This window comes from Mandrillus leucophaeus, unplaced genomic scaffold (genome assembly GCF_000951045.1).
Source record: "Mandrillus leucophaeus isolate KB7577 unplaced genomic scaffold, Mleu.le_1.0 Scaffold431, whole genome shotgun sequence".
NCBI classification, from domain to species: Eukaryota; Metazoa; Chordata; class Mammalia; order Primates; family Cercopithecidae; genus Mandrillus; species Mandrillus leucophaeus.
Window position 1 is genome coordinate 1,651,569 of NW_012104599.1, and position 26,391 is coordinate 1,677,959.

General features: G+C 38.3%; 1 protein-coding gene and 1 pseudogene across 2 annotated transcripts in view; one reads left to right on the forward strand and one right to left on the reverse strand.

Moving 5' to 3' along the window:
* Nucleotides 1-26,391, forward strand: part of LRP6 (low density lipoprotein receptor-related protein 6) — a 158,874-nt gene that overhangs the window by 104,984 nt on the left and 27,499 nt on the right. For both annotated transcript variants that reach the window (XM_011993647.1, XM_011993648.1), the window contains exons 8-15: nt 8,173-8,389; nt 8,864-9,153; nt 11,225-11,451; nt 13,690-13,874; nt 14,516-14,842; nt 22,558-22,760; nt 24,434-24,645; nt 25,928-26,118. In XM_011993647.1, coding sequence (XP_011849037.1) covers nt 8,173-8,389; nt 8,864-9,153; nt 11,225-11,451; nt 13,690-13,874; nt 14,516-14,842; nt 22,558-22,760; nt 24,434-24,645; nt 25,928-26,118 — 1,852 coding nt within the window. The remainder of the gene's footprint in view (nt 1-8,172; nt 8,390-8,863; nt 9,154-11,224; nt 11,452-13,689; nt 13,875-14,515; nt 14,843-22,557; nt 22,761-24,433; nt 24,646-25,927; nt 26,119-26,391) is intronic.
* Nucleotides 17,836-18,350, reverse strand: LOC105549216 (annotated as a pseudogene).

Consider the following 26,391-nt stretch of genomic DNA (forward strand, 5'->3'; position numbering starts at 1 on the left):
TTTTTTGAGACTTGGTCTCACTCCATCGCCCAGGCTGGAGTACAGTGGCGTGATCTCAGCTCACTGCAACCTCTGCCTCCTAGGCTCAAGTGATACCCCTGCCTCAGCCTCCCGAGTAGCTGGGATTACAGGCGCATGCCACCATGCCTGGCTAATTTTTGTATTTTAAGTAGAGACGGGGTTTCTCCATGTTGGCCAGGCTGGCCTCGAACTCCTGACCTCAATTGATCCACCCACCTCAGCCTCCCAAAGTGTTGAGATTATAGGCGTGAGCCATCGTGCCCGACCTGTTTTTTCATTATATACTTTTTATTTTGGTTTCTCCTCCCCACTTTCATTTCTGAGTTTCTACTGACAATGCAGCAACACCTGATAGTATAGGTAAAAAGATTTTCCTGTCTACTTTAAGAACATGTGTATTTGCTTTAAATCTTAGAGTAAGCTTCCCTACTTTAAGAGGATACAATGTCCATAGCTAGTTTTGTACAAACCTAATTTTACCTGGCACAACTTTGTTGGGAAACAGAAACGAAGATTATTAGAACCTTTAGTACCAAGAAATTTTGAATAAAGAAGGTATTATTTTGTATAATGTGTACTGAAAACTTGGCATTTGGTGAATGTTCTGTTTCATATTCTAAGCCTGAAATTGCAGGGCTACATTTTCTTATGATAACTTTCTTTATTTCATCAATACCCTAATAAGGAAATTTGTTTCCCAAGTATTCAAACTTCTTTTTTAAAGGAATTTCTTTGTCTGGTATCTTAGCCTTTGTATTGTTAAAAACATATAGGAACTTGTTGATAATTTTTTTTACTGTTGGTTTGTGAGATTAATTCCTCCTTAAGAAATTATAATAAAAAAATCTATTGTTGAGATGAGGCTGTTCTGATAATATGATAAGTATCAACAAGTACTTTTGAATCTTTGCCAGTTTATAACATTAAAATTGATTATACCTTCAGTTTGAGGCTGGTCACGGTGGCTCACGACTGTAATCCAGCACTTTGGGAGACTAATGTGTGCTGATCACTTGAGGCCAGGAGTTGGAGACCAGCCTGGCCAACATGGTGAAACCCCTTCTCTACTAAAAATACAAAAATTAGCCCAACCTGATGGCATGTGCCTGTAATCCCAGCTATTTAGGAGGCTGAGACACAAGAATCATTTGAACACAGGAAGTGGAGGTTGCAGTGAGCTGAGATCAGGCCACTGCACTCCAGCATGGACAACAGAGCAAGAGCTCTGCTTTAAAAAAAAAGAAAGATTGATTATACTTTCAGTTTGAGAAATATTTAAAATAATTAATTTAAATACCTGAATATTTGCCCATATGTGCTACTTTACCACACAATATGTACTGTATGTTAGTGTGGATATATATTTCTCCCCAAATCTTCATAACATATGATCACGGAAGAATTATATTGATAAACTCCATCATTAGATTGCTCAACTCAGCAGAGCACCTGGATTTTGGATTTATGTTCATTGAGTTGTAATCATGGTGCCGTCCTGTTGTGTTATTTTGTGTCTGGGGTACATCGCATAACAATAAATTTGTGAACTCCTATTTGAAAATTGCCAGTTGATTATTGGGCACAGTGGCTCACACTTGTAATCCCAGCACTTTGGGAGGGTTGAGGTAGGAGGATCCCTTGAGGCTAGGAGTTTAAAACCAGCCTGGGTAACACAATGAGATACCTGGCTCTACAGAAAATAGAAATTAGTTGGGCATGGTAGTGCACTCCTGGAGTTCCAGCTACTTGGGAGGCTGAAGTGGGAAGATCACTTGAGCCCAGGAGTTTGAGACCAGCCTGGGCAACATGGCAAAACCTTGTCTCTACAAAAAAATGCGAGAATTAGCCAGGCATGGTGGTATGCAACTATAGTCCCAGCTACTCTGGAGGCTGAGGTGGGAGGATCACTTGAGTCTGGGAGGCAGAGGTTGCAGTGAGCTGAGATCATGCCACTGAACTCTAGCTTGGGCAACAGAGCAAGACCCCATCGCCCAAAAAACAAAAGAATTTATTTTAGCTGTGCTTAAAAAGAATGAGAGCAAAGAGGGCGATTTTCCCTTGTTGACATGTTAATCTTTTCCCTATTAGGTTTTTGGGGCCTCAGGACAGTGAGGCTTTCAGAAGTGTCTTATGAAGCAGTTGAGTATAATTGACCAGGATGTTGACATTCATCATCATGATGCCTTCATCTGGAACTCTGTTCTCAATTTTTTCGTTTCCTGGAGTAATTCAGGTTTTAGAAAGCTTTGGTCACAGTAGTAATTTTTAGCTCTAACAGAAAAAGAGCATAGTAATTGCAAACGTTTAATATTCAATGCAAAAAATATTATATAACTACCCAGAGTAACTATGATACTTTAATTCTTTTCATATTTAAAATCACTTATATGTACTCAGACATAATGTATCTTGAAATAGGTTAAAAGGCTTTGAATATAGCACTGTAATTGCCCCTACCTCTCTCTTAAACAGGTGCATGGTGTCCCTTTACTTCACCTAGTGGATCCAAAGCAATTCTTTATACTTGTCACCTCAGTGAGATTTGGCATGATTGAAATGTTGTTTCCGTGGATAAATATTCTATGTTTTAAAATCCCTTTTATGTGAAATTATATTTTATGTTCTATGAAGTTGTATCAGAAAAAATATACTCCCCAACCCTCAGTCATATCTGTCTCTCTTATGTGTAAGCTTTTAATTAACTGCTTGTTTTGGATATTGTCTGGAACATTAGAAGAGGATGGTTCATATTGGGCATAATTTGAGTTTCTCTTCTAGAACTTTATAGCATTCCCACTCTAGCACATTTTATGGTGGGTGCTTGGTTGTCCTCCTGCATCTATTCCTTGAACTTGTCTTGTCAAGTGAAGTTGCATAGCAGCAATTTTGGTAGTAGACTGGCTGCATTCCAAGATTGCATGGGCAATCCTGTCTTGACATTTAATGAGCTGATGAAATGATTCAAAGACTGGATGTGATGTCTGTAGAAGATTTGCCATTACCTCTTCTTTGTGCAGATAATGTTATGGTTAACCCACGTCTATGTCCTCTTGTAGCCTATATTCTCAGTGTGGTTTAGAATATTTCAGAATGTTAAACCAATGCCACAGTGTGGTCAAAGCAGCTGAAACCACTGGAGACTCTGGTTCAGATTTGGAGTTAGATTTTAGAAGTGACAGAAGCCTAATTTCAGTTTAACTAATTAAACCACTCTGAGGTAATACAGTGAAGTAAACCCTTAAGAGTTGCCAGATTTAATTAACATTGGCACAGTTTTTAAAGCATAAGTGTAATCTTTTGGAATTGCCTAAAGTGGTTCATTTGTTCTGGGTTCAGAATATACAAACAAGCTTTTGCCAGGATTTGTGTTATTTTAAACATAAGGGGCTTAAGCTGTATTTATAGAACTAGTAACCTGTCCAAAACTTTTACAGGAATATGAGAAATGGAATAGTGATTTCTTTAAGACAGAGCAACATGTTCTTATTTCACTATGGTAACTTGTGCCTAGTAGAAAAAGATTGTGTGGCTGGTACATGAAAAATACTTAGTGGAGAAGTCAGTTTTCTAATAGTGTCACCTCTACAAAAGTAATGGAAGGAAACATTTCAGAAATTGGACTTTGTGTGAAGGAAAATACATTATCTGTGTGTTTAGATTCAAAGTCTCACAGTCAGATATTGTTGTAGCTGGTGATCCCTTAATCTTTTCAGAGGATCCTTATAATTCCTTTCTATATCATATTAACAAAAACGATAATAGTGTTTAATTTAATTTAATTTTTTTTTTTTTATTTTTTATTTTGAGACTGAGTCTCACTCTGTCGCCCAGGCTGGAGTGCAGTGGGGCGAGATTGGCTCACTGCAAGCTCTGCCTCCCGGGTTCACGCCATTCTTCTGCCTCAGCCTCCCGAGTAGTCGGGAGTAGTCCTGGGACTACAGGCGCCTGCCACGACACCCGGCTAATTTGTTTGTGTGTGTTTTTAGTAGAGACGGGGTTTCACCATGTTAGCCAGGATGGTCTCGATCTCCTGACCTCGTGATCTGCCCGCCTTGGCCTCCCAAAGTGCTGGGATTATAGGCGTGAGCCACCGCGCCTGGCTGATAATAGCATTTGTTAATAACAGCAGTTATCATCATCATTATTATTTGTGTGTCCTTGGGCTTGCTCCTTAGCTTTTTCTCTTCATTTTTCAAAAATTATGGAAAATGTCAGAGTATAGAAAGCAGAGTAGAGATGACCATGCACTACCTAGTTTTAACCATTGTTAGTACATGGCTGATCTAGACTGTAGTATGTCTTAAGTGGGAGGATTAAGGAGATGGCAGAAATGGGTTTTCTAATAATATATCTATGGTCTTGATACTTCCTTTTTGACATAGCCTAAAAGAAATGAAAGAATCAGGTCTTTGTCGCTCCTTCTGACCTCTTCGCTAATGTTTTATATGTAAACTTGCAAATGTGGCAAGAAGAAAAAAAGTAGTTTGTTTTTATTTTTCCATCAAAGACGTGGTGTGTGTGTGTGTGTGTGTGTGTGTGTGTGTGTGTGTCTGAAATAATTTCAACTTCATATTAGAATTAAATAGTATATAGCTGGGAGCAAAGAAAGACCAAATAAAAGACATTTGTTTGAAGCTTTACTGAGCCTGATCGATCTGAGGTAAGCCTGAAGGTGACAGAGGGGACAGTGATGTAAACTAAAAAAGGAGCCAGTTAATTTTCTTATATGCTGTATATAGTAACCACTCTGAAGACTCTAATCCAACACAGTGCAATATGTAGCCACTAATTACATGTGGCTCTGCAGAACTTAAAATGTGCCTAGGTTGAATTGGGATGTACTTTAATTGTAAAACACATACTAAGAAGACCTAGTATAAAGAAAAAAGAAAACATAGATGTCATTAATAAAATTTTAATATTGATTACATGTTGAGAGAAAAGAATTTTGGATGTGTTAGATTAAATAAAGTATATTATGAAAATTCTGTCTACTGTTTTATACTGTTTTTTACTCATATTATTTCTTTTATTCTAGAAAATCTTTTTCTCTTTCTCTTTGTCAAAATTCTAATTCTTCAAGATGAATTTCAACTCCTATTATTTCCTGAAGTTTTTCCTGATTACTTACAGAGAGGGGATATTTGTGTAATTTTAGTGTAAATATCGTTTACCTCCCCAATTAGATTGTAATACCTTAGCTGGAAGAGGCCCTGTTCAAACTTCTCAGCATTCATCATGTCTATCATGGTGATCTGCATTTACTAGATGTCTTTACTAATATTGTGTGATTTGCGGGGAAGTGAATTAGGGGTCTGGTAGAGCAGCAAAAGTGTACTTGTATGAAATTGTCAAATATTTGCTTTTTTTTGTTTACTGTTTAGTTACTTTATATCTAACTAGCAAAAGTAAACAGTAAAAATGGGAGTAGGAAATGGGAGGCTATAGCTGTGTAGTTTCCTACTGGTTTCAGGATAGATAAAGGTCTCTTGGTTTTTGTCTCCAGTTTAACAGTGAGTGGTTGTTTTGGTCTTTTATTTTCATGTATTCTTTTATATTTACGTATTTTTATTTTGAAGCACTACATTAAATAATTAAATACAATCATGTAGCTGTTTACATTTAGGAACTAAAGCATTTTAATAAAATGATTTTAAAGGGCAGGAACCAGTGTTTGCCAGGTAGTGCACCTAATACTGTGCTATATATTTAGCATTATTTTATTTGATCCTTAATTAATTCAGTGATGGCAGTGGCGCTGTCCCTATTTTTTTTTTTTGAGACAGAGTCTCGCTCTGTTGCCAGGTTGGAGTACAGTGGCACGATCTCTGCTCACTGCAGCCTCAGCCTCCTGGGTTCAAGTGATTCTCCTGCCTCAGCCTATCTAGTGGCTGGGACTACAGGCGCATGCCACCACACCCAGCTAATTTTTTGTATTTTTAGTAGAGACAGGGTTTCACCATGTTGGCCAGAATGGTCTCCATCTCTTGACCTCATGGTCCGCCCATCTCAGCCTCCCGAAGTGCTGGGATTACAGACATGAGCCACCGTGCCTAGCCCGCTGTCCCTATTTTATTTGCGAGAACTTGCTTAAGGGTACCCACTGAGTGATAAAGCTTATATTTGAATCTGTTTCTGCCACAGTATTACTTGCTGATCATGAGAAATTTTTTAGAGAATAGAAGAATGAAGGGAAACTGGTAAATAGACACAGAATTATGTTTACTAAAAAGGTCTTGGAATTGTGGTACTTATTATTTTTCTCACAATGATTTTTAATTTAATTCTTACCTATTTTCTTTCTTTTTAAAAATTTTTTTCCTAGGCTGGAGTTACTTAGGCTGGAGTGCAGTAGCTTGATTATAGCTCACCGCAGCCTCAAACTCCTGGGCTCAAGCGATCTGCCTGCCTCAGCCTCCTGAGTAGCTAGGACTACAGGCTTATCCCACCATACCTGACTAATTTTTTGGTATTTTTTGTAGAGACAGGGCCTTGCCATTTTGTCCAGGCTGGTCTTGAACTCCTGGGCTTCAGTGATCCTCCTGCCTTGGCCTTCCAAAATGCTGGAATTATAGGCATGAGCCACCATACCCAGTCCCATTTTCCTAATTCATACTTAATCATCCATCTTTTGTTTAAGCTATTTATCAAAATAAACAAAAATGTTGTAAAGTGATATAGCTGAAACAGAAAAGATTTTGTTAGTTGATCCTGTAATAGTTTTGAAGTAGAAATATAAGTGTTATTCTTTAAAAGTTTAATATTGGACATCTAGTTTATGCTTTTACACCAGCAAATTTTAATAGGAAGGCCAACATTTGAATGTAAAGATCAGCAAAATTAGTGTAATTTATTACATGTAAGATAATGCAAAATAAGATAGAACTAAATCTAAGAATAAAACCAAGTCAGGCATATTTTAACATACCACAAACTTGGAAGAAAGTTATATTTTAGTGTTGTATAATACGGAATATTTATCACTCTGTGTTGGGTGCTCCCTGATAGACTGATTGAACTGTCCCTAATGCAGAACATAGGTTCACTGTTAAGTATATGACATTTTAGATGAGGTAGCAGTACATTTAAGTATATGACATTTTAGATGAGGTAGCAGTACATGTTCCTGGAAATGCAGTTGGAAATGCTGCAATAGAAACTGAGAAGACCTTGTTCTGTTCTGAAAGATGGAGCAAGCCTTCCAGAGTCCCATTGTTCAAGTCCCTACCTGAGACCATTTCTGCCACTTAAAGGGGCCTGTGTGCTGGGCAAATTAGCCTTTAGAAATGTTATTTCATACTAAAAACATGTACATGTGAACAATATCTGCTCCTACCCCGCAAAAAAGTATCAGATATAATCTTACATGCAAATATTGGTTATATTATGTCAATAAAGGTATCCCAAGTTAAGTCAACACTGAGTAGTGCATGGTGAATGCACTGTGAATGCAATATGAATGCCAGAGTGAATTTAATAATGTTACTATTAGGTAGTTGGAAAGAGAAGTTACATCCTAGTTTCTTGAAACTTAGATGCAGAGAGGGTGTCATATAATCCAGATAGACTTTTGTGATTATAATCTCAGGAATGAGAGATAATTATTGAGATCCGTTTTATCTGTTGGTTGTTGTTACTGACAATACAACAAAATAAAAAGCACGCTAAGTGGAAAGAGTCCTGAAAAAGACATCAACTGTGTTTACAAGCTCTGTGACCTTACATGAATCTCAGTTTCCATAGGCAAAGCTCTCAGGATAAAATAAAATATGTTATAAAACAAAACATATGATAAAACAATGTATGTGAAGGTACATTATAATTTGAAAATAAATGTGCAAACTTAAGGTGATGATACTGTATTTTTAATTTTGCCACAGTCATTTAATAGAAGAGTTGCATAATCTAAAGTTGACAGAATTTTTAGAAGGACGAATAATATGAGATTGGGGGGAAAAGTGGCCAAATAGAGGCTTATATGGAATATTTGAAATCGTTCTTATGAAATCATCATGTAATTTTGAGAAATCATTGTAATAGGAATACCAAGATGACTCTTGGATTTTTATACAACAGGCAGTTGGATTTGTTATTTTGCATGAAGAATAAATACATGGTTCATCCTCTTCTCTTTTGAATTTAAACCTGAAGGTTATGAATACTGATGGCACTGGGAGACGAGTACTAGTGGAAGACAAAATTCCTCACATATTTGGATTTACTTTGTTGGGTGACTACGTTTACTGGACTGACTGGCAGAGGCGTAGCATTGAAAGAGTGCATAAACGAAGTGCAGAGAGGGAAGTGATCATAGATCAGCTGCCTGACCTCATGGGCCTAAAGGCCACAAATGTTCATCGAGTGATTGGTAAGTAACTCCAAAGCTTTCTTAGAAACGGAAACCAGGAATGAAAAAAGATGGAGATAGTCAGCAGTGTAAATTATTGATGTTTTGAGGCAATTTAGAAATCTTCTTTACCCCCTTCTTTTTATACTAAGAAGGGACCTTTTAAACGTTGACTTTACTACTCTAGCTACCCAGGTTTGAATCGAAGGACTGAATACATATGCACAGGCACACCTTCATCCAAAGAATTCAGTCTGATAGTATGAATAACATACCTTATTTTAAAGCTTACTGTGGATATTAAAGGAAAATACTTCACCATGCTTTTACTCCCTATTAATCTGCATATTACTTGTTTGTGATATTAGAATTGAAACGAGATTGGGAGCAGATAGGCATTTGTGAACCAAAGGCTTAAGTAATTTAAAAGTGAAAATATGTTGAGTGTGTCAATGTGTGTGTTCTTCTGTGCCCCTTTTATAATTAATCTTTTAGGTTCCAACCCCTGCGCTGAGGAAAACGGGGGATGCAGCCATCTCTGCCTTTACAGACCTCAGGGCCTTCGCTGTGCTTGCCCTATTGGCTTTGAACTCATCAGTGACATGAAGACCTGCATTGTCCCAGAGGCTTTCCTTTTGTTTTCACGGAGAGCAGACATCAGACGAATTTCTTTGGAAACAAACAATAATAATGTGGCTATTCCACTCACTGGTGTCAAAGAAGCTTCTGCTTTGGATTTTGATGTGACAGACAACCGAATTTATTGGACTGATATATCACTCAAGGTTAGCAAAAGAGTTGGAATATTAAAGCTAGGGACTAAAAGGGAGAACTTCTAGAATTTCTGAATCTTCATGCTGTGACGCACCTCTCTCATTGCTTGACAGGCAGAGTTCAAGAAAAATCCTCAAGTTTTTTTTTTTTGGAAACAGGAGCCTCGCTCTGTCACCCAAGCTGGAGTGCAGTGGTGCGATCTCAGCTCACTGCAACCCCCGCCTCCCAGGTTCAAGCGATTCTCCTGCTTCAGCCTCCCAAGCAGCTAGGACTACAGGTGTGTGCCACGACGCCCAGCTAATTTTTGTATTTTTAGTAGAGATGGGGTTTCACCATGTTGGCCGGGCTGCTCGAACTCTTGACCTCGTGATTCGCCCTCTTCGTCCTCCCAAAGTGCTGGGATTACAGGCGTGAGCCACCGTGCCCGGCCAAAACCCTTAAGTTTTTAAGTGAAAGGAAAGACCCATTCAGTGTTTTATTTAGATGTTTTTTTTAATATAAGATACTTTGCCAGAGTGTTTTAACTCTCCTAGCCGTAGTCTTCCTCTACTTTTTTCCATTTGAAAATGATGAATGACATTTTCTGCAATTAGCTGAGTAAGGAAATGTGTGCTTCACATAAAATGGCTATTGATTTACTTTAAACAAAAATTCTTGATTTACTTTAAACAAAATTTTAGGGTCTGACTGAGGCGGAAAAGGCCGACAATGAGTTACTCTTTATTTTCTTCTTCCTAGAATAGTTACAGAAAAGAATACCAGGATAGCCAGAGAGAGGAAGCTCCAGACCTATAAATCTGAAGAATAATCTTTTCTTCTTCCAGATTGTTTTGGGCTTGTTTCAGATAACTCATGTAAACTTTTTTGTAATGTGCGAAAACATGGGGTGTTGGAGTCAGAGTTGGATTCTAATGGTGTTCAGTTAAATTTATTAAGTGAATAAATGAAATAAATATTGGTTTGCATCGGGTGATCTTCTAAATTTCCTCATCTTGAAAATGGGGGGTGGCCGGGTGTGGTGACTCATGCATGTAATCCCAGCACTTTGAGAGGCTGTGGCACATGGATCACCTGAGGTCATGAGTTTGAGATCAGCCTGGCCAACGTGACAAAACCCCGTCTCTACTAAAAATACAAAAATTAGCTGGGTGTGGTGGTGCACACTTGTAATCCCAGCTACTCAGGAAACTGAGGCACAAGAATCACTTGAACCTGGGAGGCAGAGGTTGCAGTGAGCTGAGATCATGCCACTGCACTCCAGCCTGGGTGACAGAATGAGACTAATTCTCAAAAAAATAAAATAAAATAGAAGTAATGCCATACTTGCAGGACTGTTGTATTAAATGAGAAAATCTGTGGACAAAACGTACTTAGGATAATACTTAATAAGATGTAGTATCTATTAGTTCGAATTATGATTTTTAAAACTTTTATGGGGCTCAAAACTATAATGGTAGTATAATGGTTACATTCATTTATATGGTAGGCATGATGACTTGCCATAATCTTAAGCACCTTTTGAAAATTGACTACTTGTTCTGTGAAATCCCGTCTCTACTAAAAATACAAAAAAATTAGCCGGGCGCCTGTAGTCCCAGCTACACTGGAGGCTGAGGCAGGAGAATGGCGTGAACCCGGGGGGTGGAGCTTGCAGTGAGTGGAGATTGCGCCACTGCACTCCAGCCTGGGCGACAGAGCGAGACTCCGTCTCAAAAAAAAAAAAAAAAAAAAAAAAAAAAATTGACTGCTTGTTAAGATCTGTAGCATTGTGGTCACAGCTTTTTCCACTTGATTACTGATAAATTTTAAAAGTAAAGTCATTCTGCTGTTAGTAGAATAAGTTTTTGGTTCTTTAGAGTTTTAACATTTCCCCCAAGTTGGCAGTAAAACTTGAAGTTGCATTTATTAGAGATTCACATCAAATTTTTCTGCACTTGCAAGTTATGTGAATTTTATTAGGAAATAGTATGCCTCTTGTCACTTCTGGATCCTCTTGCCCCTGACAAAAACCAAACCAAACCTTCTTTCTGGATTGGGTTTTGACTTATGCCATATGACTTAGTTGTTGATGTTATTTTACAGACCATCAGCAGAGCCTTTATGAATGGCAGTGCACTGGAACATGTGGTAGAATTCGGCTTAGATTATCCAGAAGGCATGGCAGTAGACTGGCTTGGGAAGAACTTGTACTGGGCAGACACAGGAACGAATCGAATTGAGGTGTCAAAGTTGGATGGGCAGCATCGACAAGTTTTGGTGTGGAAAGACCTAGATAGTCCCAGAGCTCTGGCGTTGGACCCTGCTGAAGGGTAAACAGCTTTACATGTGCATTCTTTGCAACTGCAGTGTACATTTTGGGGAACATGGCATAGTTATAGACGATATTCTTAATGTTTTAAATAATACTTCTTAGGAATCTGAGAACTAAATGATAGATGAGCTTTTAAAAACACTATTAATTGATATTTTGCTGATTTGAATAAATAATTATTAGCTAATTTTACTTTTGTCATAATTAACTTTAGGTGAGGAAAGAGGGAAATGGATAATCAAATGTTACTGATGAGTATATTGATATGTTAAATATATATACCAACAGGTATTATGCATCTATAGTTGCTTGCACTCCTTCCCAGTTATACTAGATTTCAAGCCTATTGAAGTAAACCCACTGAAACAATGTTGTGAGCTAAGAAAAAACTACATTTAAAAAGCTTTATTTTGGAGTATTTATTAATTCAAAATGGATAGTTTGGTTTGATCATTACTATAAACTGGCAGTGGCGTTGTTATTACAAGATAGACTAAACTGTTTACAACATGACGTTTTTCAAGAGCGGGTGTTCCTTTTTACAAGAGTCAGTGTATTTTTTAAAGCCAGCAGCTAAGAAATCTGAAATTTGAAGAAAAATTCCACTTATAAAAGAAGTCAACAGGCTGGGCGTGGTGGCTCATGCTTGTAATCCCAGCACTTTGGGAGGCCGAGGCATGGGCGGATCACAAGGTCAGGAGTTTGAGACCAGCCTGGCCAACATGGTGAAACCCCGTAACTACTACAAATAAAAAAAAAGTAGCCAGGCATGGTGGCATGTGTCTGTAGTCCCAGCTACTCAGGAGGCTGAAGCAGGAGAATTGTTTGAATTCGGGAGGTGGAGGTTGCAGTGAGCCGAGATCATGCCACTGCACTCCAGCCTGGGTGACAGAGCAAGACTCCGTCTTGGGAAAAAAAAAAAAAAGAAGTAGTAGTAAACAATGTGAACATATAAATATGTTTTCTATATTTGCTACTTAAAATAGTTTCACTGAAATGACATTGATTCCATGATTAGCTAGTAATTCATCTAGTCAGCACTGACATATTGTGGTGATCTTTGCTCTAAACATTAGCTGCCGACGGATAAATTTAATAGTTGAGACTAAAGACTCTGGTATTGGTTGCTGCTGGCAAGTATGAAATTTCTGTCTCAGTTGTTTCTCTTTGGCTTTTATGGTGTGCACATGCCTGTCAATTGACAAATGCATATAAAGGCAGGACACCTTCAGTTTTCAGAAAAGCATGTTCATACTTTGCTACCAAGTCAGCTATCTGCTGACAGGCTGATGAGTGAATATCTGTCCTCAAGTATTTCGTGAGAGCTGGCATGTGAAGTGCTTTTTCAGTTCCAATATTCAAGAGTCTCAAAAACTAGCACCTCACTAGTTGACTTGAAAAGGACATTTGGCCAAGGATTAGGTTCTAGTTCTAGCTCTGTCATGTAACTGGCTTGAAGACATTAGATAAATTGTTCACACTTCTTGTAGTGTTTTGGCCTGTTCATCTATTAAAAGCCTGTAGGATTACTGTAAGATTAAAGTGCAGAACTCAAAAATGGAAAATAACAGCAAAATAATTATTCTAAAATTTCACGGATTGTTGTAGTGGTGTAGTGTTCATTGCCCATTGGACACATCGAGGGGTGATGTGTTGTTCTTACTATATAGTATGCTTCCTTGGACTATATGACCAAATACATTTTCAAGCTTTGCTTTTGACTTCAGTTAAAGGGTTAGTATTTATAATTGTCTTTTATGTACTTCTGCAACTTATTTTGAGGAAAAGTTGATTACACAAGTCAAAAAGTAAGTTCAGCATATTAAAAACTCAAATTAGTTAATATTCAAAAATATATAAAAAATTTTACTCAGAAGTGAACCAGATCCTGAGACCAGAGCTTTAAACCTTTGCTGTTTTCTTGAATATTAGTTTTATAAATGCCAGTACTGCAATAAACTATTGGTTTATTTCCAATTCCTAGGTTTGGATGGAACAAATTCATTGGAAAGACTAAAGAAAGCTGACTCACTTCCTTTTTGGGATACGGAAAAAAATATTTAGTTTAGGGTGCCAAAATAATTGAAAGCATTGTAGCCATGATTTTGTTTTACCCATTTCCTTGATTTGCTATATGTTTTCTTTAAATTTATTTAGTTAGTTTGCATGAATATGACCCTTTCCCCCAGATAATAAAAAAAAATGAAATGTTAAATATTTATTATTTTGAATTTAGATTTATGTATTGGACTGAATGGGGTGGAAAACCTAAGATAGACAGAGCTGCAATGGATGGAAGTGAACGTACTACCTTAGTTCCAAATGTGGGGCGGGCAAATGGCCTGACTATTGATTATGCTAAAAGGAGGCTTTACTGGACAGACCTGGACACTAACTTAATAGAATCTTCAAATATGCTTGGTAAGCTTTACTACTTTTTACTCAGACAGTATATTCTTTCCATGCAAAAATCAGTGGCTGCTATTTATCATTGGTTAGAAACTTTTAATACAAGTGTATGTGTATGTATCATATGAATGTGTCCACTCTTCTTCTGTTCTGGAATTGTATCCTATGTGTTATTATTAATAGTGATCCAGGTACTTGGATTCATCTCCTTATTATGTGAAAGTTTCATTATTATTGGACTTGTAATGAAATTTATAACTCCCTAGATACTCCTGAAATGACTTTTGTACCAGTAAAATATATATATTTCCATCTTTTCCTTTTATAGTTCAAGAAGAAAAAATGAACTGTAGACCCTTATATAGAGAAAAGAAAACCACATTTAAAGTAGACCATTTGCAAGAATTTTAGGAAACTGAGTGATTTGTAGCAGGAATATAAGTTTGAAGTATGGGGTCAGAAGATAGATTGATTCAGAGTACTGGTCTGCTTTTAGAATTGCTTTTAAATGAATTTTTCTATTTTAAATTGCTTACAATGTAATGTTTTATATGTTAGGGCTTCTTTTTTTTTCTTTTTGCCAACAAGACACTTGTATTCTCACATATTTTATCACTCTGCTTCTCCCCTGTCTACTGCCTTTCTGAAAATAGGACTCAACCGTGAAGTTATAGCAGATGACTTGCCTCATCCTTTTGGCTTAACTCAGTACCAAGATTATATCTACTGGACGGACTGGAGCCGACGCAGCATTGAGCGTGCCAACAAAACCAGTGGCCAAAACCGCACCATCATTCAGGGCCATTTGGATTATGTGATGGACATCCTCGTCTTTCACTCATCTCGACAGTCAGGGTGGAATGAATGTGCTTCCAGCAATGGGCACTGCTCCCACCTCTGCTTGGCTGTGCCAGTTGGGGGTTTTGTTTGTGGATGCCCTGCCCACTACTCTCTTAATGCTGACAACAGGACTTGTAGTGGTAAGCTGCATTTCCCTCCAAAGCAAGCTAGAGTGAGAGAAAGCAGCATTTTCAAAGTACTTTAGCGTGTGTTTTTTCTGAAGTAAAATATTGTGGGAATCCAGAGGGGGTCATTTGTTTGGTTAAAGGGTAGGGGAATGCAAGTTTTTGTTACTTACTACTTGTTTGATGATAGCAATTTGATGTTATAGAAAAATTAAGTCTTATGCTAGTGCATTGTCTTATGTCCATAACCCAACACTTTGGGAAGCTGAGGTGGGAGGAATGCTTCAGCTCAGGAGTTCGAGACCAGCCTAGGCAATATAGCGAGACCTTGTCTCTACAAAAAATAAAAACATTAGCCAGAGTAATGGTGTGCACCTGTAGTCCCACCTACTCAGGAGGGCGAAGTAGGAGGATTACTTGGCCCCAGGAGATTGAGGCTGTAGTGAGCCGTGGTGGCACCACTGCACTCCAGCCTGGGTGACACAGAGAGATTCTTTCTTTAAAAAAAAGGAAAAATTAAGTCTTTCACCCTTGGACGTTAAATATTAAGTGTAAAATTTGCATAGTTTCATGCATCATATTTATTGTAAAGGAGTAAAACAGAATCCCAAAACACAACTTACTTGTCCTTTGAAGTGCATAGAGTAGGACAGTCTTGAAAAATTTAAATGTTTAATAGGCCATACAGAAAATGCATATGAGAACATGTAATGCAGTATAAAGTAATAGTTGATAAGAAACTAAAGAGAAAATGCAATGAACATAGTAGGCAGTTGCAATTTAACTGAAGCTGATGTTACCGGATCTTTTCATTCGGTCCTGAATCTAGATTTTTTTGTGTGTGACTCCCTCATCTCCTGATTTTTGAATACCGGCAAGTACACACACAACGCTAACAACAAAGTGTGTAACAAAACATTGTTGACTAGGGGAAACCTGGCTTATAACTTAAATATATATGAAGGCCCATTTCTTGGTGGATAGACAAGAACAAATTGGTAGATACGATTAAGAAATAAGTAGATTAGATCAGAAAGAATAGATTATGGGAGAGGTAGAGTTTGGGTCAACATGATGGAAAGTAACAAACTGCTAAGGATATTAGAGATAATTAACTATTGACCTGACACATTCTCTCAAGCACAAAAGAAAGTCATAATTCCCATAGGAAAAATTTGATCTATTCTGATGCCAACTTCAGTTGTGAAAGAGAAAGAACACAAGCATATGGTGGAATGATTAAGAGGTTATACTTTGGAATCTCTGCCACACATTAGCTTTTTTGCTTTACACAAGTAATACATTTTTTTAAGCCTTAATTTTTTCTCATTTGTAAAATTGGAATAATAATAGTAATTGCTGTATAGGGTTGTTATGAAGATAGAAGATAATACATGGTCTGATTTCTGGGGAGAAGAACCAGTACCAGGGAAGTCAGTGAGACCAGTGTGGTAATGCAGGTAGACCTGGACAGTGGTGGTGGCAGCAGCGTGTGTGTTGAAGAGAGGTTGATAGATTCAAGATATATTTTGAAGCTGGAACAAGCAGAAGTTATTAATGAGTTCTGTGTGGGAAAGAAAGGGAGGAAGCAAGGATGATCTCTAGATAATGTGTCTTAGTTGATGGCCTATCATCAGAGAAGAGACATGAGTTTGGAGATACAAATTTTGGAAATACCAGAATGTATTTAAAATGAATGAGCTTACCTAAAGAGAATGTATTGTTCAAGAGCCAGCAACTTTCTCTCATAGGCTTTGTGGGTGTTTAGGCTGTGTCACACCTGCTGAACTCTGCCCAGCTCTCGCCATGGTAGTGTGACAGCAGCCTCAGGCAATACATTTTAAAAATGGAAGTGGCTGAATTCCAGTAAAACTTTATTACAGAAACAGGCAGCAGGCCAGATTTAACTTGTGGGCCATAACCCCCATGAGTGGGCTAACTCTGATGGAGAGAAAAGAAGGCACTTGGTAAACTATGCAACTGTGGTTGAGGAGGAGAAGTTCACAGAGCACACAGCAGTAGCAATCAGAGAGGTAAGAGGAAAAGGAGGACAGGATAGAGGCACGGAAGATAGAGATAAGGTTGTTTCAAGAATGAACTCTGTTGAATGAGTAAGGGGAGGTCTAAAATAGCATACATTGGATTTTTGGGTAAGGTGGTTATTAACCCTGAAGAGAGTAATTTCAGGGAAGTAATGGGGAAACACAGAATGCAGTACATTAAAACGTGAATGGAAAAAAGGAAAGGACAGTAACATATATAGACATGTCTTTTGAGAAGTCTGGCTTCTCATTTCACACAGAATAAAAACCTAGTTCTTACAATGGCCTGCTGGGTCCTACATGACCTATACCCAACATTTCATAACCCCTTCTTCCCTCTCACGCCCCACCACTCAGTTTTCTTCTCTAACCTCAGCTTTTACCCTTGTCTCCCTTGTTTTCTTCATGACAGCCACACTGGCCTCATTGCTGGTTTCAGATAGGCTGGGTACCCCCACCTCATGACTGTTGAACTGCTTGTTTCCTCTGCTTGGAGTGTTGTTCTTGCATTTTTTCCTTCATAGTGACACCTGGTCTATGCTATTTAAAATTAAAATTATGCTGCTATTCTATCCAGCATGCCAGTGCCACTTATCTGTACTTTTTCTTTTTCCCATAGCACTTTCACCCCTTTATGTATTATGTCATTTATACGCTCTACTATTTATATAACTTCCTTCTTTGTTATATTTATTGCTTATTGTCTGTCTGTTGAAATATAAACTCCATGAAGCAGCAATTTTTTTTTCTGTTTTCGTCATTGACATACCTTACGTGCCTTAGAATAACGCTTAGTCTGTGGTAGACACTCAAGAAATTATTGTTAAATAAATGAATGAAGAAGCAAGGCAAGGCCTGGAAAAACACATACGCTGTTTTACCCAACAGCTTCATGACCTTGGGAAAATCATTTAACTCTTTTTTTTTTTTTAGCAGTCCAGAAGTCTTTTATTTTTTTAACACCTATTATGCCATGAATTCATAGGGAATAGGTTCCAGCAGCTGAGGCTCCTTCCCATTGGCTCTCACAAAATATGCTTCTCTGGGTGGAGCAGGCTGGCGCTTCAGCCGAACCCAGGTACCTTTCTCTTTGTCTTCTTTCTTTTTCTGATCACTTTCCATTTTCTGATAGCTTCCTTTCAGGGATATCTCTTATCTCTTCCTTTCAGGAAGCTATCACGGGTCTTAGAGTGCTTAACGTGCTCAATATGCACGTTAATTCTCTTGGCAAGAATCTTACCCTTAACTTGTTTGTTTACAACAGTGCCAACAGCATGCTGGGTACCATCATAGACTCTCCCAGTTTTGCCATGGTGACATTGTGGGCATTTCTTTTTGAATAGTACCCATTCGCTTGATGTCTACAATATCACCTTTCTTATAGATTTGCATATAGGTGGCCAAAGGAACAACTCCATGTTTTCTGAAAGGCCTGGAGAACATATATCGGTGCCTCTCCTCTTTCCCTTTGTGTTTGTCATTTTGGCGAATTACTGGAAAATGGCGGTTCCGGCCGAAAGACTTTTTTTTTTTTTTTTTGAGACAGTCTCACACTGTCACCCAGGCTGGAGTAAAGTGGCGCGATCTTGGCTCACTGCAACCTCCGGCTCCCAGGTTCAAGTGATTCTCCTGTCTCAGCCTCCTGAGTAACTGGGATTACAGGGGTGCACCACGGTGCCTGGCTAATTTTTGTATTTTTAGTGGACAGGGGGTTTCACCATGTTGGCCAGGCTGGTCTTGAACTCCTGACCTCAGGTGATCCACCAGCCTTGGCCTCCCAAAATGCTGGGATTACAGGCTTGAGCCACTACACCCAGCCTGAGCTTTCTGATCTTCAGTGCATTCGCCTATAAAATAGAGATAATAATTTTGTGGATTAAATAACATTTAGTATGATAGGTAATATATTGGAGGTCCTAAATAAATTTTTCTTTTCCTTTCCTCAGATTTTATTCTCTTACTTTCAAAATCATAGCTACAAGACTCTCCTTGTCACCCAGTGCTTCCTTCTGGCTTTTTTTCCTCTTTTTAAGAGATCAGGTCTTACTGTGTTGCCCAGGTTGGACTTGAACTCCTGGGCTCAAGAAGTCCTCCCACCTCAGTCTCCCTAGTTGCTGGAACTACGAGCACATGCCACTGTGCTAGGCTCTATTGCTTGTTTCTTCATATATTATTGTAATGAGTATTTATTTATTGAGCACCTATTACAAGCTGCGCATTACTTCAGCCGTTGGAAAATACAGCAGTGAATGAGATTCAGTGGGACAGATAATAAACTGAATAAATTATGTCAGGGATTAGGTGGCAATAAGTATAATGAAGAAATATAAAGAGCAAGAAAGGGTGATGGTGGCAGGGACTGCAGTGTTAAGTAGAGTGATTAGGGAAGTTCTTACTGAAAAAGTGACACTTATGTCAAGAACTGAAGGAAGTGAAGAAATGAGCTATTCCCAGGTATCTGGGAAAACACCTATCAACCAAAAGGGGATAGTAATGCAAAAGGTCTTGGGGGAACATGTCTGACATGTTAGAGGAACACCTAGGAAGCTAGTGTTGCTGGAATGAAGTGAATAAAGAGATTAGATCAGAGAGTAAATGGGAAGCCAAATTGTTGTAATCCTTTGTTCAGTACTGAAGTGGCCTCTGTGGCATCTTTGTGCAAATTGGAAAAAAATGTTTCCTCTGAGCAGATTTAGCCCTGCAGGTGCATGGCGTGGCTAAGGAAGTGTGGACTGGATTTCAGTTCCTACTCAATGCCCCTGGCACAGTGCACAAATGGTACAGTCATACATGATAGGCTTGGCCTTCTAGTTTATTCTATTCTTAAACAGGAGCAACACCTTTGTCTAAGCTACCGGTGAACACATATGCCTTCAGAAGAGAACTGAAAAGCTCCCTCCTACGTACACATCTCATCCTCCAGCTTCTCTGATGTCTTCATTGTGGGAATGCAAGACTCAGACAACCAGATGAGGTCGTTGTTAAAGCACCATTCTGAAGGAAATGTGGGAGAGATGGTTAAAGTTTACATAAATTTGATAGGGTGGATTTAGGCTTTTAAAATGGCATATTCTTTGTCATTTTAAGCACTTACTGACTTGAAAATAGGTCAGAATATTGGCTGTCTTTTAGAAATAACCAGTTAATTTGTAATTTTTAATATATTTGAGTAGATTTTTTGGAACAGGCATTTATTTGGAGCCACATGTGGCTTTATCTTAATCCACATTTCTAGAACAACAAGATCCACAACTAATGTGGAATCTTATTGAAGGTTAAAATTTTACTTGGAAAAGAGAATACCCAGCAAAATATCCTAGGAGCCAAATATGTATTTGATTAATTGCTTTCCAGGCAAGAAAATGTGGGAACTAAAACTCTGGGATCTTTCTTCTAAGTCTTTTAAACAGAAGGGGGTCTTGCTGTGTTGTTCAGGCTGGTCTTGAACTCCCAGCCGCAAGTGATCCTACTGCCTCAGCCTCCCAAAGGGCTAGTATTACAGGCATGAGCCACTGTGCCCAGCCAATTAAGAACCTTTAACTTTTTTTTTTTGCTTTACTAAGAAAGTAGTACTGCCAAAATATTCTTCTAAAATAAAAATTATAGTGGGAGACTTTTTAGCTATTCTGTGTGATGTGTTTTTACTACTTGAAGCATGGACTCCACAAAAAATTGCTAAAAGTTGTTAAATCAATGTATTAGTATGATGGACTCCAGATAATGGAGATTTGTAGTAGGATCATTGGAATAACTTTCTAAATCTTCCAAGCCGAATGTGGATTTTTAACTAATGAACTTAAAGCAGAATTACAGTTTTGTAAATACCAAGTTTCTTTGTGAGTACTGATTTCCTTTGGGTTTTAAGCCAGTATTCATTTGAGTGTAAATGTAAAATAAGCTGAGAGACCACTAATAATGGAGCTGTGAAGAATGGGGAATAGGAGGAAATAAAGCAAGAAGTTGTGGCTTGACTATTTATGTTTTATATTCCTGAGAAGGACAAAATTCTCCTGGATTTAGGTGATGTCTGTGAAATGTATACAGATATTTTAATGAAGATTTTAAAAATGGCATTAGACTTTGAAGTTGTTGTAATCTCTCAGAAGTCATTCTTGGCCGAGCGTGGTGGCTCACACCTGTAATCCCAGCACTTTGGGAGGCCAAGGTGGGTAGATCTTGAGGTCAGGAGTTCGAGACCAGCCTGGCCAATGTGGTGAAACTTTGTCTCTACTAAAAATACAAAAATTAGCTGGGCATGGTGGTGGGCGCCTGTAATCCCAGCTACTCAGAAGGCTGAGGCAGGAGAATCGCTTGAACCCAGGAGGTGGAGGCTGCAGTGAGCCGAGATCGTGCCACTGCATTAGTTCATTTTCATACTGTTGATAAAGACATATTGGAAACTGGGAACAAAAAGAGGTTTAATTGGACTTAACAGTTCCACATGGCTGGGGAGGCCTCAGAATTGTGGTGGGAGGCAAAAGGCACTTATTTCCTGGCAGCGGCAAGAGACAAATGAGAAAGAAGCAAAAGTGGAAACCCCTTTAGATCTCGTGAGACTTATTCACTATTATGAGAATAGCACAGGAAAGACTGGCCCCTATGATTCAGTTACCTCCCCCTAGGTCCCTCTCACAACACATGGGAATTGTGGGAGTACAATTCCCATGTGTTGCGAGATTTGGGTGGGGACACAGCCAAACCATATCATAAAGCATCTATTATTATTAGTTTTTGTAATTTTTACCTGCTCTCTTTCCATGCCGTCATCACATACACAAAAAACAAAATGATATCTGCAATCCATGAAGGTTCAATGCCTGTTAATACCAAGTTTATTACTGCTACTACTGGTAATAAATAATTATTTTAAATTTATGGCTGGGCACAGTGGCTCTGCCTGTAATCCCAGCAGTTTGGGAGGGAGGCCGAGGTGGGAGGATTGCTTGAGCCCAGGAGTTCGAGACCAGCCTGGGCAACATGGCGAGACCCCATCTCTATTAATTTTTTATAAATAATTTTTAAATTATTAAAAACATATTAAAATTTACATTTATATAGTGCCTTACAGTTTTTAAAGTATTTTCATATACGTTGTAAAATTCTCATAGTAACTCAGTGAGAGGGACAAGATGGCTATGACTTTTATTTTACTGCTGAGTAAACTTTGGCCTAGTGAGGCTCAGTGACTTACTTCAGATCAAATGAGAAGGCTGAGACCAAAATCAACCTTCTTTTTTTTTTTTTCCCTTGAGATGGGTCTTGCCCTGTCATGTGTAAAATCAGTCTAGAAGTTTAATTTATATAAGCCCAGGCTTCCTGCCATCTACCAGACAGAATAGGTTAAGGGTTATTCACTTGGTAGACCAGGAGAATTTTGTGTATTTTTATCAAATACCTCATGGAAATGAAGTGTTCTGTGGTATCTCTGTGGACAAGATGGAGAAATATAGGGTAGGTGGCTATGTCATTAATTAGGTAAGTTCGTAACTGATTTGGTAACCAGGGAGCTGATTAGTGTTACTCTGAAGAGAGTTTTTGAGGGCATGCCAAAGAATTTTGTCCTCAGCCTTAGCTCTTCAATATCTATGTCTGTTTTGTACGAAATACATACAACAGGCTGATCAAATCATTGATGATAGAGGATATAGGGTAACTAGATTTCAGATTTTCTCTTTTCTTCCTTTTAAGCTCCTACCACTTTCCTGCTCTTCAGTCAGAAGAGTGCCATCAACCGCATGGTGATTGATGAACAACAGAGCCCCGACATCATCCTTCCCATCCACAGCCTTCGGAATGTCCGGGCCATTGACTATGACCCTCTGGACAAGCAACTCTATTGGATTGACTCACGACAAAACATGATCCGAAAGGCACAAGAAGATGGCAGCCAGGTAATTGAGAGCGTGGTTCAAAATTCATTTCTCCTGACTAATAATTGGACTCACCAACCATTCTGTTTCACTTAAGTCTTGACTCTGCTTAAGTGTGTTTGTATGTGTTTATGAAACTGAAAATCTGAACCTAGTAACTTATTTTTTCCTTCTGACGATATTTTGAGTAAGCAATTGTTTGATGATGATATGATGATGAAAATTGTTAGGCTTACTTAAGCTGTTATATCGGTAATGGCTTTGTGACTGCCCCCTACATTTCTTTATGAAGCCTTTTTCCTTACATTTCTCTTTGTATAGAGTATTAGAAGCCTTGAAATAGGCCTTGGTTCTGATTCCAGCTCTATCCCTCACTTAGAATTCTTACGAACTTTTTTAGCTGAAAAGAATGCAAAGCACATAGCTCTTATGTGTTATTTGACAGGAACTCTACAGTTACATTACTAATTATTATTTAAAAGGTTCAGAGGATATGGAACATGTAACACAATCTCAGTAAGGTTAAAAACATCTAACATGTTATTAATCCAATGGGTTTTTTTGGTCATAATTATTCGGTGACTGTGAGATGGGAATGAGGATATTATCAATAAATCTTACCCATTTACATGCCAATTATGGATTTACATATCACTCCTGATACTTCTTTGCTTTCTTTCTGTGGCCAAGCCCTGTTAGACTGGGATTATAATACTATAAATAATTACTTGTTGTCATCCTTATAGCAGTGATAGTAAGTTATATCTTGAATTTATTAAAATTTAGGGAGGTTAGAGTACCGTTTTTCACTATGTCTCATCTTACAATAAAAAGCAAGGAGGTGATATATTTAGGGCTACTGAGAGATCATTAGGGTATAGTAATAGCTGTATATTCCAGATACGCTTTCTGCCATATAGGCCAGGACTGATGGGCTGATAACTAATAGATAGAAATTAAGGAATATGTTACTTCAGAGATACCCAGTAAGATACAGTTCAGATGTCACAAATGGACAAAGCCTATCTTTTTGCTTCACTTTATTTTTAAAAAATTACATGTGTAGACTGGAGGATCAGAAAAGAAGATGATAGATTTGATTTGTAGCCTTTACTAGTTGCTCTTATCTCTAGAGCAGGGTTTCTCAAGCACTGTGGTCATTTTGGGCTGGATAATTGTTGTTGTGGGGGTCTGCTCTGAATATTGTAGGATGTTTAACAGCATCCCTGGCCTCTGCTCGCTAGATATCAGTTATATTCCCACAGTTGTGACAGTAAAAAATGTCTTCATACATTGCCAAATGCCCATGGCGGGGCAATATTGCCTCTAGTTGCAATCCGTTGCTTTAGAGATATTTCTAGGGTGTGGTTTTAGCCACAGTTGTCTCCAGTTTAGAGAAGACAGTTGCCACCTTTTCACTCCCATCTCCTAATCAAGGCATTATCAGGTTCTTGGAGCAACTAATCTGACCTCAGCTCTTTTTTCAGCAGCAGGATAACCCAAGGAACATTGGAGATGTGTATTAACAAAGAAGCACATTACCCATAAAGAAAGGTATCAGTAAGAAATACTCCTTAAGACTTGAGAGAGCCTTCTCAGCTGTGTGCCCATGTAGGTGTAAGCATTGTGAGTGATTGCCTCAGGGTTATCTGCCCCTGGAGTTTAATTTTCTGTGTATTTCTTTTTTCCCGTAGGGCTTTACTGTGGTTGTGAGCTCGGTTCCAAGTCAGAACCTGGAGATACAACCCTATGACCTCAGCATTGATATTTACAGCCGCTACATCTACTGGACTTGTGAGGCTACCAATGTCATTAATGTGACGAGATTAGATGGGAGATCAATTGGTGTGGTGCTAAAAGGCGAGCAGGACAGACCTCGAGCCATTGTGGTAAACCCAGAGAAAGGGTATGTTACTAAAGTGGCGTTCAGATACTGTGGCTTCCGAGACCCTCCTCACCCTTCTTTTTCAGCCTGTTATTTATTTACCTTTAAATGTCCTGTGCTCCAGCAAACAACTCAATATTCTGTATCCATTTGTCTCTGCATTATCTTAACAGTTGTCTTATACTTTCTCTGATTTCACTGCCCAGACTTTCTGTCCTGAGCCACTGTTGCTTTTTAATTCTAAATCTTTAACCATACCTCCAGGACCATTTCAACTGCCACATGCTCCAGGAAGTTTTCCTTGATCTACCTCATCGCAGTCAGATGTGATTTTTTTCCCCCTCCTGAGTACTTAACACTCTGTATCTATGCCTCTCTAAGTTACACTTACTCCTTTCCAATTTACCTTACATTTAATTATTTTTTAGTCTTGTATTTACCACTAGTTTTCTTTATGATGAGAACTAATATGCTTTCTTTCATTTAATAAATACTCAGTACACAGTTGTATCTGAGTCAATGATAAGGTATTCAGCAAGGAAAGTAGCTTACTTCAAAAAAGAAGAAAAGGATGAAATCTATAAGTTAAATATAAGAAGTGATTTATATATAACTTCTTTTTAGTTATTAAATAGATTAATTAGAAAGAATTTAAACTTTTGTGTTCAGGTCTCTAGTTACTGATCTTTAATTTATTGTATTATTCTGAAAACATGTGTGCCTATGTCTAACACTATTCTGTTAATCTGTGAAAGCTCCCTAATAACTTCTGTGTACCTTTATTGCTACTATTAAAAGTAGTAAAATATCCCATTACCTTTTAAAAATGTAAATATATAAATATATGTATATATTTTTATAAAAGAGGATTTATATACATATACATACATATATATTTGGATACAAAGTTTGACTCTATCAGCCAGGCTGGAGTGCGGTGACACAATCTCAGCTCACTGCAATCTCTGCCTCCTGGGCTCAAGTGATCCTGCCACCTCAGCCTTCCGAGTAGCTGGGACTATAGGCACATGCCACGATGCCTGACTAATTTTTGGGGTATGGTATTTTGCCGTGTTGCCCAAGCTGGTCTCTAACTCATAAGCTTAAGCAATCCCCCCGCCTCGGCCTCTCAAAGTGCTGAGATTACAGGCATGAGCCACTGTACCTGGTCAAAAAATACATATTTTAAAACATTGAAAACCAGTATTTAAAAATATTCTGCCTCCATTTGTCTTAATAAGAATATTCTCATTTTATGTGGTTTCTCACTCCAGTAACTTTTTTTTTCCTCCTTTCCCTCTAGGTATATGTATTTTACCAATCTTCAGGAAAGGTCCCCTAAAATTGAACGGGCTGCTTTGGATGGGACCGAACGGGAGGTCCTCTTTTTCAGTGGCTTAAGTAAACCAATTGCTTTAGCTCTTGATAGCAGGCTGGGCAAGCTCTTTTGGGCTGATTCAGACCTCCGGCGAATTGAAAGCAGTGATCTCTCAGGTACCCAAGAAATATGTTTCCTTATTTTAATTTGAGTTTTTAAGATGATTCATCTATTGTGTTTTTCTTGCATCGTATTGTTTTTGGCACATTTCTTGGCAATTTTATTCATTAAATGTAGTCAGCATCAAGTTGGTTGGTGAAGAGCTTTTTCTTCAACCGTCAACATGATTACTCCTCTGTTATGTAACTACCTGCCAGTTTTCTTGATCTTGGTTCTGTAAATAATATTTTTCTAATGCATCCTTTCCGAACTCTTCTGCTCTAGTTTAT